Below are 11,380 nucleotides of genomic sequence, written 5' to 3'. Positions count from 1 at the left end.
TATTTTCATCCACAGCATAGATCACGAGTCAATGTTGCGCTTATGACACCTATGCAAAGTGCAATTGAATGGTCGAGGTCGCGAAAGAAGATCAATTATTCTTTCACGTGAAATATACAATCCGAACCCTTTGGCAGAATAAGTTTGTCAGAATAAGTTTGTCCCTTTGCATTCTAGTTTCTTCTCAAGTACATGATCATTATTTAGAACAAAAATCTTGTGTTTGAATATTATTAGTGTAGATACTAAAGATTTCCAATCATCTATCAAAACTGAAGAAATAATTTGATCAAATATTAAATAGAAGTCTTCAATCAAAACTGTATCAACCTCTTAAATAATATGAATTCCCTGCTTCAATGAACGTTGGTTGTGTGTTAGCAGATTCCCCTCGGACAAAGATTGCATTTACAAGCCCTATTATGGTCCCAAAAGAGCGATGCACTAGTAGAAATGATCTCTAACATTGTGCTAGCCTTTGGTCATGTTTGAGTGCGGTTTGATGTTATGCTAATTGGTTGTAGAGAATTAGTGGTCGAATTGGAAAATGAAAAAGAATAACTCATCCTTTTGCAGAGGATAAGCTTATGCAGAAGAGCAATGCTAGGCAACTCAGAAAAGTCACTCAGATGTTTTATACCATTCGCTTTCTTCATTAAGTGGCACACTTTATCATCCTAATTCAAAGGGAATGATGAGAATACACCGTGATTTATTTGAGTTACTGAAGCTTTTCTGTGTTCAAACCCAATTCTCTCTCTGGATCAAATTTGTCTGAATTTGAGAGATTTAACCCTCATTGAGCCAAATAAAATTATCCCCTGACAAATAAATATATTTGATAAAATAGCTCCTTATTCCACCACGCGGCCTAACTGAATCTATAATCAACACACATCTCAAGCATATATAGAGCAATAACTTTTGTCAGGCAATATATATCATGTCAGAGCATGTTGAAGTAATGAGGATTTGAATATACTTTTGGACTTAAATTTATTCAATTAAGAAGAGACAAATATCCAGAGGCTCACTAGCACTCTTGCCTTGTTAGTTACAGAAATTAGTTTATTTATTTATTTGTTTGTTTGTTTGTTTGTTTATGTCAAATTTTATAACAAAGTATGATATATTTGTTTAATTTTACACTTTTGCCCTACTAGAACTAGGGACTTTTTAATGGATAACTGGGTCCATCTCCATCCAATTCTTTTCTTGTTCTCAATGATAATAGAAGGTTTCCTGGATAGATTGCGAGCCATAGTTTTCTGCTACTTAGCTTGCTTAAGTAGGTGCAGGTTGTTGTAGTGTGATTTGTCTCTTTTCAGGACAAAGAAGCCCCTCGTCTGAAATGAGCCGGTTAGGTTCTATGTCATCACCATTCCAAGGGCAAGCGTCAGTCCAAACCCAGGATGCTTCATCTGCCTGCCTTCATTCAGGCTAGATATTCCTCTTCCATAGACAACCCAATGCCATTTCACAGGGTTGTTTATAAAGGAGATGTGTTTTAAATGCCCTCTCTGCATCTATGTTGGCTGTTACAGCAGTTCAGCAGCTCCACACACACAAAGGCCTTTTAATCTCAACCACCTCCAACCACCACCTTTGGGACAGGAAGAGCTCTAAAAGCTAACCACCTTCTTCCCAACCCCCCCTCATATCTCCAGTGATTTCTGGACTTGTCTCAACTAATCTGCTAGGTTCATATGTTTAAACCACTCACTTATCCTCGTTGCACTCAAAAAGGACAAAGCTAGAAACAAAAGTCCTACCTGTCTCAAACTACCAACTATTGGAGTAATAAAAGACTGGCCGGTCCTGTCCTTGTGTGCAGACCAACCCCACCCACACCCACTAGGCCCCCACCTGGCCGAAATCTTCCTATTACCGCATGTGCTTGCTGCCAAACTTAACAGAAGAGAACCCTGTCACAGGCCCACCATCACCACTGCAAGGAGAGAACTTTGAGATAGAAAGGCCTGCAGGTATTAAACAAGGTATGCAAATGGGCAATACAACTGAGTACTTATGTACATGCTCTCTCTCCCCCAATCAAATGGGGTTAGGATGTTAAGAGAGATTATCTAAGACTAGTTATGGTTGGGAGCTTCTCGTTGATGAAGACGATGATGGGGTATCACATTCATCCCATCCATCGTCGAGATCATCGAAGCCCCAGAACTCATCTTCCTCCTCTTCCTCTTCGGGCATCTTCCATCGATCTTGTTGCAGCATCTCACCATCCTCCAATAGTTCCAATACCTGTCATCATCCATTTTGTTCTATTAGCAAGGGTTGCGTAATTATATGATACTATGGGATGGTTAAACTATTGGTGGACTGAGACCTCTCTCTCTCTTGTATTTATACATTGGGGCATGGCATCTTCTGAATCTTTGTCTTTACTAAGCTTTCCAATTTGTCAAGCAAAGCTATTGCAACCACAGGATCCCGTGAGTCACGAGAGTGTTGAAAATGGAGAAAAAGGCAAGAACCGCTTATGGTATCCAAGGTTCCTACACTTGAAAGCAGAGTGTGGAAGGTGTCCCTGTCTCAACACTACTTCTAGATCTAATACTAACACAACAGACCAACAATTGGACTACACCATATACATGACTATAAACAACACATGAAAGATTTGTCAGCATATCACAAGTTGCATCAAATATTGGACCAAACAGGGTGAAGGAAACGCGTGCCAGCAGGACACTTATTTGATGGTAGCAACCTTCACCATTTTATCTTTTTGGTGGTTAGATGGAGTCAATTCAGGTAAACTAATATGGTATATGGCTGCTGTCTAATGCTTGTGACTTTCAATTATTTGATATTTGCAGAACATACTATATTTTAAGTTACCTTAAAGCATGGTTTACTACCAAAACTCTCATTTGTTAAATAAACTTATCATTGCACGTCCTGCACTAGTAAAATTACATTTGGCAGAAGAAGCAAGATGAGATTTGGAAGCTAGTCAAGGGAAAGAGAGATCCAGAATTATGCAAGGGAAAGCTGTGTATTACCAAACACATTAGCCAAGTTTTTGGAACTAACTCGGTCTTCAAGGTGGCGAGATTATTAAAATGCAATTTGCTAGTAGAATATGAAATTAGTTACTCAATCAAAGACAAATGAAGGCGTCACGACAGCTAAAAGAAAGCTTTTGCATGATAAATCAAGTATGGACCAATGTATGTCGATAGTAGAAAACACAAAAAGCTCACGGGTCTGCAAAGTTTCTTTATTAATTATAGTGAACCATTGCCGAACCTTTTTTGTTTCATACCGATACTTGCATCATAAGAGAATGTCCATTTCAGGATGCTTTGTGTTGGTTTTGTTGATCTTTCACAACTTTTAAGCATCATACTGCCTTTTGCTCTATGCGTTTCTAATAAATATTTCACATGTAGATTATTATGTCTCTTTAAGCGCATGTTGTGCGTCTTTATCAGTCCAACAAGATATCATAACATCCCGTTAAGAATGATTAGGCGACCTACTACAAACAAACACAGTACCTCGGTCATCGATGGACGCCATGTTGCAGTTGCCCTGACGCAAAGAGAGGCTATGAAGGTAAGCCTCTTCAACTGTCCCATGTCGTAGTCCTGTTCTAGTCGTGGATCCACCAGTTTTTGTATCGTGCCATCACCTAAATAAGGTTTTGCCTGCGACAGTATTGCTAATTCAGTGGAAAAGATACAACCTTCAATTTAATTTTAAAAGAGAGGATCCATGAGGATATAGGATTAGACAGGCATTTACCCAGCTAAGCAAGCTCTTGTGGGACCCATCCACTGGTTTCCTCCCTGATATGATCTCCAAGAGGAAGACTCCAAAAGCAAAGACATCAGTCTTCTCATCAACAATCCCATGCATGAAGTATTCTGGTGCCAAACACCTAGCAATATCACAAGCTCCATAAGATGCTGCTTGTATGGCATTTCATGTGAATGTTCATGTCCACACATATTCCATATGCATGTACATGATCATCAAAATCCATTTCCGAATTCATGCCTCGAAACATTTTCTTTCACACTTGGAGCAAAGTTTCATAGATTACCAACCCGAATGTCCCTTCAATTGGTGCGACGGCACGGTGAGTCCACTCCGACGGAAGCCACTTTGCGAGCCCAAAATCTGAAATCTGAGATGGTGATATTGACTCATCAGTTTAAGACATCGAAGTTTATCTTGAGGGGTTGATCGATCGACGAGGTAAAAAAAACAGGGCTCTGCCCGGTACCTGAGGTTCAAAATTCGCTGTCAGAAGTATATTGGAGGCCTTGATGTCTCTGTGAATAATCCTTCTTTGGCATCCCTTGTGCAAATAATGAAGCCCACGAGCGGTACCCACTGCAATGTTGTACCTCAGCTTCCAAGCCATTGGTGGCGATTTCTCATCTACGGCACAAAAATGGAACACACTTGAATCCACCTCCACTCTTCTCAAAGAGAATTTGGAGAACGCACACTGGTGCAGTTTTTATGATTAGATATGTTACCATGCAGATTAGAGGAGACAGAACCATGCGAAGAGAACTCGAAGATAAGATGAAGATCTCGGTCGACGCAGCAGCCCAAAAGGGCCGAGACATTGGGATGCCGGACATGGCCAATGGTCCCGAGCTCCTGCAAGAAGTCCTTCTCCTTCTGCTCATCAGTGGAAGCTCTCGTCAGCCTCTTCACTGCAATCACCTGCCCATCCTCCAGCAGTCCTCTGTACACCTCGGCATACCCCCCTCTGCCGACCAAATTATCTGCGCCATTCCAATGCCAAAAGAACATAAAGATTAGAGAAGTGTTGACAAAATGTATTATCTTCTCATTCCAAGAGGGTTATAATCACAGACCTTGATGAAAACCATTTGTTGCTTTGTGGACTTCTTCATATGAGAAGCATCTCCAACTGGGCTTCTGAGGTGGCTTCTCGTCCTGTGATGGCTCAATGGATTTGCTTTCATCCTGGCCAGGGGAGCCATTCTCCTCCGGACTTCCTTCTATTCTTCTCCTTTTTCCAATGGAGACAGAGAGAAGGCGCTTGAAACTTCTGCTGCTAAGATACAAGTGCCGCATTCTAGGAGCAGCCAAATGCTCTGCAAGATGGTAGCCGAGAGAGAGAGAGAGAGAGAGAGAGAGATTATACTCCCTCTTCTATCCGCTGTTCTATTTGAAATGTACTTCAGAAACCGAAGGGGAGGGAGGGAAGGAAAACAACAGGTTACGGGGGAAGGGAGGAGACCCAATCAGTGGGAACCAAAAGGGAAATTATGGGAGGGACGGGTGGGAGCGGGCTTTAAAGACATTAAAAGCTCGAAACGGTCGGTAAAGGGCCGTATGCCAACGGATGCTTTCCAAACAGTAACATAAGGTATTACTTTTTGAAGGGGTATTTGAAAAGGTACCATACAAGTGAAGAGGTATTTTATTAGTGGAGAAAAAAATGAAGCAATGTTAGCCTTCTTTTGGACCTTTATGTACACTGGCTTGTGGGGCTTCTTTTTATAACAAATTATTTGTTTGACAACTTTGCCAGGGTGGACTCAAATTAGATCGCAGACTGTTTCATAGTCTGATGCAATGTTTATCATTAATCATACATTAAAATATGGGAGACATGTTGCACTCGGCCATCAAAAATGATCTGGTGGAAGGATATTGAGCCTAACCAACCTCTCATCATGAGTAAATATATTAGGAGCAGGACCAGCGTATTGAAGGGGCCAATATTAACGAGAACTATCTCATCAATGGTCCTCATGTCTTGGCCAGTTTCAGCTGTTCCTCGTGCTTGGATTGATTGCTTAATGTTGGGCATTGATGGGAAGCTATCCTGGATGGTTTTGGATCAAATTATGTGGCGTCTAATGTGCTGTATTTAGTAGAGGGGCCGAGAGCTTAGTTGTTTTAGAGGTGCAAATGGGTTAGATCATGTCAATTATTCAACGGATTCATAAATATTCTACTTTGGAAATAGCCATGAATAATGAGGGGGGGAGCTTGGATTATTGAGTGGTAATATGTATAGATTACTTGTGCTGGAATGATACTAGGAATATTTTGAGATAGGAGAAAAAACATTATAGCCAACGATTGTGAGAATCTTGTGGGACGTCATTATTACCAACTCTTCGCTATTAAAACATAATATGAGAAAAAAAAAGAAAAAAAAAAGGACAGAATCAAGCTATGAAATCAATCATCCTTCAATTTGCAGTTCTTGGATAAGGGCAGAGATGTTGAATAGTTGAAGAATGTTTTCAATAACATTATTAAAATAGCCGGCTTGCCACGTTATGTTTATTGGATTTTGGCTTGTTCTCACACTCTGACCTTTCAATAGAATCACTCTAAAATTCCATCTGGCTCTCATTCAAATCCACAATAGGTCTATAATATTTGGCCTCTGGATTAAAATAATGGCCATCTAACACCAGTCCAATTGACGCTGCTCTAACCACTCAATTTTTATACTTTGATATGTAAAAGGGTATCATTTATTTGTAGTGATTCGCCTAGGAGGCAATTTTAGCCCCAAGTCCGGACCACAAATTAGATGGCCACAAACCCAGTCCAGATCTTTTAACGGATTTAACAAATTTCTCCATAACTATTGATACAGGACGATCATTATAAGATTAGAGTAAACTTCTATGTAACAAATTTACAATGAGAACAAGGTGGCATATTTTTTTTTATTTGTTAACTGAAGCTTATACCTCGAGAAATGTGGTAGGATCTCAAGCTCATTCCTTAAAATTTTGATGGCATGCAACTCCGACCAAACCAAATGCCAAACAAGTAGCGAATCTAATGATACTGATCGACTTAATACCAGCAACTGTGCAAATTCTTGTCAACCAACAATGTCATCCAATCACCTTTAGATGCATCCAAATAACGGAGAATGCAAGCTAAACTTTAGTACTTATTTCGGCTGGCCAGCCGAGCCCAAGTCAATTTCAAAAATCCAATGGATGCCAAGTCCATCGATCCCAATAGGATGATCCTGACCGTTGGATACGGTGGGCCACAGTTGCTAATGTTGTTGTATGATGGAGCACAGACAGAACAGCAAGAGGAGCGACCGCGTGTTAATAGCCTGCCGAAGTCGGTGGCAAGTAACGCCGCCTCTTATCTCCCTCTCTCTCTCTCGCTCTCTCCACCGTACAATACTACTACGATTGATTTACTCAATTACTCGTACCTTTTTGTAAAGAGACCCGCAGGATTTGGGATCCGAACGGTCCTTGTGGTTCACCCACCGCTGTAGATTACTAGAGGAGATCCTACGGACTAAATCAAAGGTGGGACTCAACAACAGGTTCCAGGGGCCATTGTCCATTCTGATCACCTATCTTTCTTAGATGAGACCCACCGGATTGATGGCAGTGGGTGAATGGCTGAACCGTCCGTCTGATATTTTATGTAAAAATAATAATGGATCCAATAATATTCATATGTTATCTAAAACAATTTTTTTATCTAAATCTACCCAAATATGAATAGTAATTTGAACATCTGACAATTATTCATATTTATTTTTTAATTTATAAAATATATATATATATATATATATATATATGAACAGATAATTATCTGATTTGTAAAAATATTTTATTTTATTTATAATCTTATTTAATTTTATATGATGTTCATTAATTTTTTTAAAAAAATAAATAATTATATTAACATACTTAAAAATATTTTTCATTCTATCGTTATAAGAATCAAATGTCTGAATTATACCGATTCTGATTTGAATCCGTATCTATTTTTTAAAATAAATATAGATATAAATTTTTAAATCTAATGATCGTATATATATCTATATCTATATCTATATTTATCAAATTAAAAATATAAATATAAATATTAGTCAGATTTTAGTCATATTTTTTGTTTAAGAATCAAATCAAATGGTAAGAAATAAAATCAAAGTAACTGCATGCAAATTTCTTTTAAACCAACGAGGAGAAAAAGATGGATGGTCACCTGGGGAACGAAAGAGGAGGCTTCTGCGTCTCCCGCTGTTCCGTCTCACTGCTCCCGGACGAGGGAGGGGGCGAGAGATGGCGACAATTTTTATGAAGAAAGTTTTTAGCGAAAGGAGATGGCGCTCGTAATGGTGGTGGGTTGGGTTTTCTCGAAGGTCTCACGAATCCCTCGGTTGGAACGTTTGATTTGCCTTTTGTGCTTGCCGATGCCGTCGGTCTTCTCTTCCTCTGAAAGTTGGGTAGTAAAAAGAAATGGTAGCAGTTGATTAATGAGAGCAGTAGTAACGGAGGGGGAGTGGGCGTGAAAAGGAGCGCGGGAATATTATTGCTCGGACCGCCTGCCCGAAACGCACGCGTGTCTGGTCGCATGTAAAAAATTTAAAGATTCGGGTAATTAAATTAGAAAGGAGTGGTTACGATTGCTCCGCTTGGACCGTCCAGATTTTCTATGTTGCCACATGGTCGGATTAGGTTCGAGTCGGTTCCTAACATCCATGCGTCTCGGTTCCTTCTTATTCCATAAAAATGGTGCCTGGGCTGGGGTGTCGGCATTAGTATAGCACCTGTCATTAAAAAATATTAAAATATTCATAACTTCTTCTGATGATTAATTTCTTAAATAATTATAGATTAACCATGATAATGAACGATTACCCAATTATCTATCAATTATTTGAAGAACAATAACGACAGCAAACCAACCCTCTTTTTACCCTCTTTTATTTTAATTATCCAATTATGGCCAAACTTTTTTACTGTTAGTATTCTCTATATTTGTGGATCTCTCCCGTTGCCAAAATATTCCCGGATATTGTTTTAGTGTTGCTGCTTGGTATGTGCTTTAGAATGGTGACATTGGCCTCTTGGATTAGCTCATGATACATAAGTTTGAACTCTAATCATGTTTTAGTTGATTTGTCTAGAATTGCTATGCTGGTCCATGATCTAAGATTAAATTAAATATAAAAAATTTCTGGAACGTCTCCCCAATATAGGATCAGTTTCATTTAATGCCTCTTAAGTTTAAAAAATCTAAGATAGTCCTAAATTTAGTTAAATTGTTCGCTCGAATCCAATACAACATTTATTGTTGTTAAAACACCACCATAAAGGATAATTTTGCTCGACACAAATGGCTTATTTATCAAAAAATACCATCTCTTTTTCTTTTTTTCATCCTCTCCACTCCCAACACCTCTTTTTCTAAGATTTTCTTTTCCTCCTCTCTAAATTCCATATTTTGTCCTCGTTCATCCTCTTTATCTAACATGATCTCAGCTCCATCCGCTCTCACCACGACCTTCTCTTCCGATATATCATCCTCCTTTTTAGACCTAATTGCTATCCTCATTTCTCCTCTAAATTCTTTCTTTCCATCTAACTTGGTCTTGAGCCCTATCCGTGTCCTACCCACTCTCTCCATCTCCTCTTCTAGCACCTTCTTTTCCTCCTTTCTAAACTTGGCTACTATCTCCATCCCTCTCTCTCTAATTTAGTCCTAAGCCTCATCCACTCCTACCATATCCTCTTCTTCTAATATCCTCTATCCTATCCTACCTGCCCATCGCTCCTCTCATCTAAACTATTCCACATAATAAGTATTTCGATCTTAAAAATCTCAAGCAACCATCACACGTCAGAATCTTATAAGTTCGGATGAATAAAAATGAACGATAAGACCATATTGAACTGCTTAACTAAATTGAAAGATCATTTTAAAACGTTTGAAACTAAGTAGGTGAAGGCTTCTAAGTTGACGGGTGTTTAACTAATTTTTCCATTTAAATATATTTCACCTTAGGAGTCAAATGAGCTAGAGATGACACATGGCGACCAAGTCTAATAATTTTGATCTTTTATCATGGGGGAAACTATTATATTTTTGTTGGTAATATTTTATAATATAGTCAATACACTTCCTGTTTTCAGCTCGTTCTAAAACCAACAACCATCCCAAGCTGGATGCATGCATTTGTAATGTTTGCCACATAAATTGCCTTGTCAATTAGCTAGGCCTCATTTGTTCTAGAACAAGAGCATGCATGCGTACATTAGTGATTAGTCAAAGAATTCGCAATCAATAAATATCACCCCCTCTAAATATAATGCAAAATATAAACCCTTTGATGTGACCTTTAATTATCACATGTGATGCTTTTAATTTATATGGAATAGTTAAGTTATTTTTTATCGTAATTGTAAGTTAGTCTAGTTTGCTGAAGGAGAGAACGCACTCCCCCGTTGCACTACTATAGCAAGGAAGGAATGCACAAGCACTCAGTCATGTGGCAATGTAGACCGGCAATATATGCAAGTGCAAGTATATAAACATTAGATAAAAGAGGCAAAAGAAATTTAGCCAAATACAAAACTTTCTTCTACCTTTTAATATTCTATGTCCGTTATCTTGACAATAACATGACCATCCTCTTGTTCTCTCATAATTGTCCAAAAGTTTTCTTGACTGCACACCAATTACTCTTTTAATTTAACTTAAGTGAGTGAGTTGGATGTTGATCGAACTAGACAAGTAACCTTAACATACACATCTTGGGACATGGATTGCGGATGCGCGTTGGCAGGTTGGCCTAGGCAATAAATGGTCTCCAACTCCTATGTCATTAGGCACCTGGTATCTTCGGATGGGCCCATACCCAACCGAAGAAACTATAATTAAGTTGGGACTAAAATCAGGCTAATTAAGCCGTCTTAGCTTGAATAGACCAGGCTTCTCAGTCTATATATTGGACAAATACAATCAAATTTTTGATGAACTATAAATTTATAAAATAACAAAGAACAATTTTAGAATTCTTTTTCTAATAATATGTTCACATTCGCAATAAAGAATGATTTTTCATTCTTCATTTCATATATTTATAGTTTCAAATATGAATTGATACAAAGCTTAATTTTTTTTAAAAAATCATAAAAAAAACTACTATTCTGTACTTGTAGAACATGCAGTAATGTCATATATTTTTATCATGTATGTGAAATATATATGCTTGGCATATATGCTCACAGCTCGTATTATATATCTATTATATATATATAAAAATGGAGCAACCGTGTGGAGGCGTCTCTATTCGACACGTGGCTAAACAATTGCACGACATGTGGCTAAAAAAAAAAAAAGAAAAAAGCTCGAACAATGGAGAGAGGGCCGGCCTTCAACTCCCCACTATCACGACTACTCCGACGATGCTATTCACATTCTCGGATCATGCCCTAACAACTCTCTTGTACGCTGCCACGACGCCATGCAGGAGAGGAGAAAAAAAAGACCTAACGCTAGATTCAGCAAGAAGGGGATGAGCGAAGAATCTTTGAACCTCGTCCCAGGAGTTGGAGAAATTTACAATTTTTCCCTC

General features: G+C 38.6%; 1 protein-coding gene across 1 annotated transcript; it reads right to left on the bottom strand.

The window, feature by feature from the left end:
* Positions 1-1,149: 1,149 nt before the first annotated feature.
* On the bottom strand, positions 1,150-8,137 carry LOC105039642 (probable receptor-like serine/threonine-protein kinase At5g57670). Its single transcript, XM_010915857.4, has 8 exons — positions 8,005-8,137; positions 4,863-5,105; positions 4,515-4,769; positions 4,256-4,413; positions 4,077-4,156; positions 3,772-3,907; positions 3,525-3,674; positions 1,150-2,262 (listed from the first exon to the last, which is right to left on the bottom strand). Exons 2-8 carry the CDS (start codon positions 5,083-5,085, stop codon positions 2,095-2,097), a joined length of 1,170 nt encoding a protein of 389 aa, XP_010914159.1. The 5' UTR covers positions 5,086-5,105; positions 8,005-8,137; the 3' UTR covers positions 1,150-2,094.
* Between the last annotated feature and the right edge of the window lie 3,243 nt (positions 8,138-11,380).

Source organism: Elaeis guineensis, chromosome 1 (genome assembly GCF_000442705.2).
Source record: "Elaeis guineensis isolate ETL-2024a chromosome 1, EG11, whole genome shotgun sequence".
In the NCBI taxonomy this organism is placed as follows: Eukaryota; Viridiplantae; Streptophyta; class Magnoliopsida; order Arecales; family Arecaceae; genus Elaeis; species Elaeis guineensis.
The sequence above is the reverse complement of the archived record's forward strand: the minus strand, read 5'-3'. Positions and strand labels throughout refer to the sequence as shown.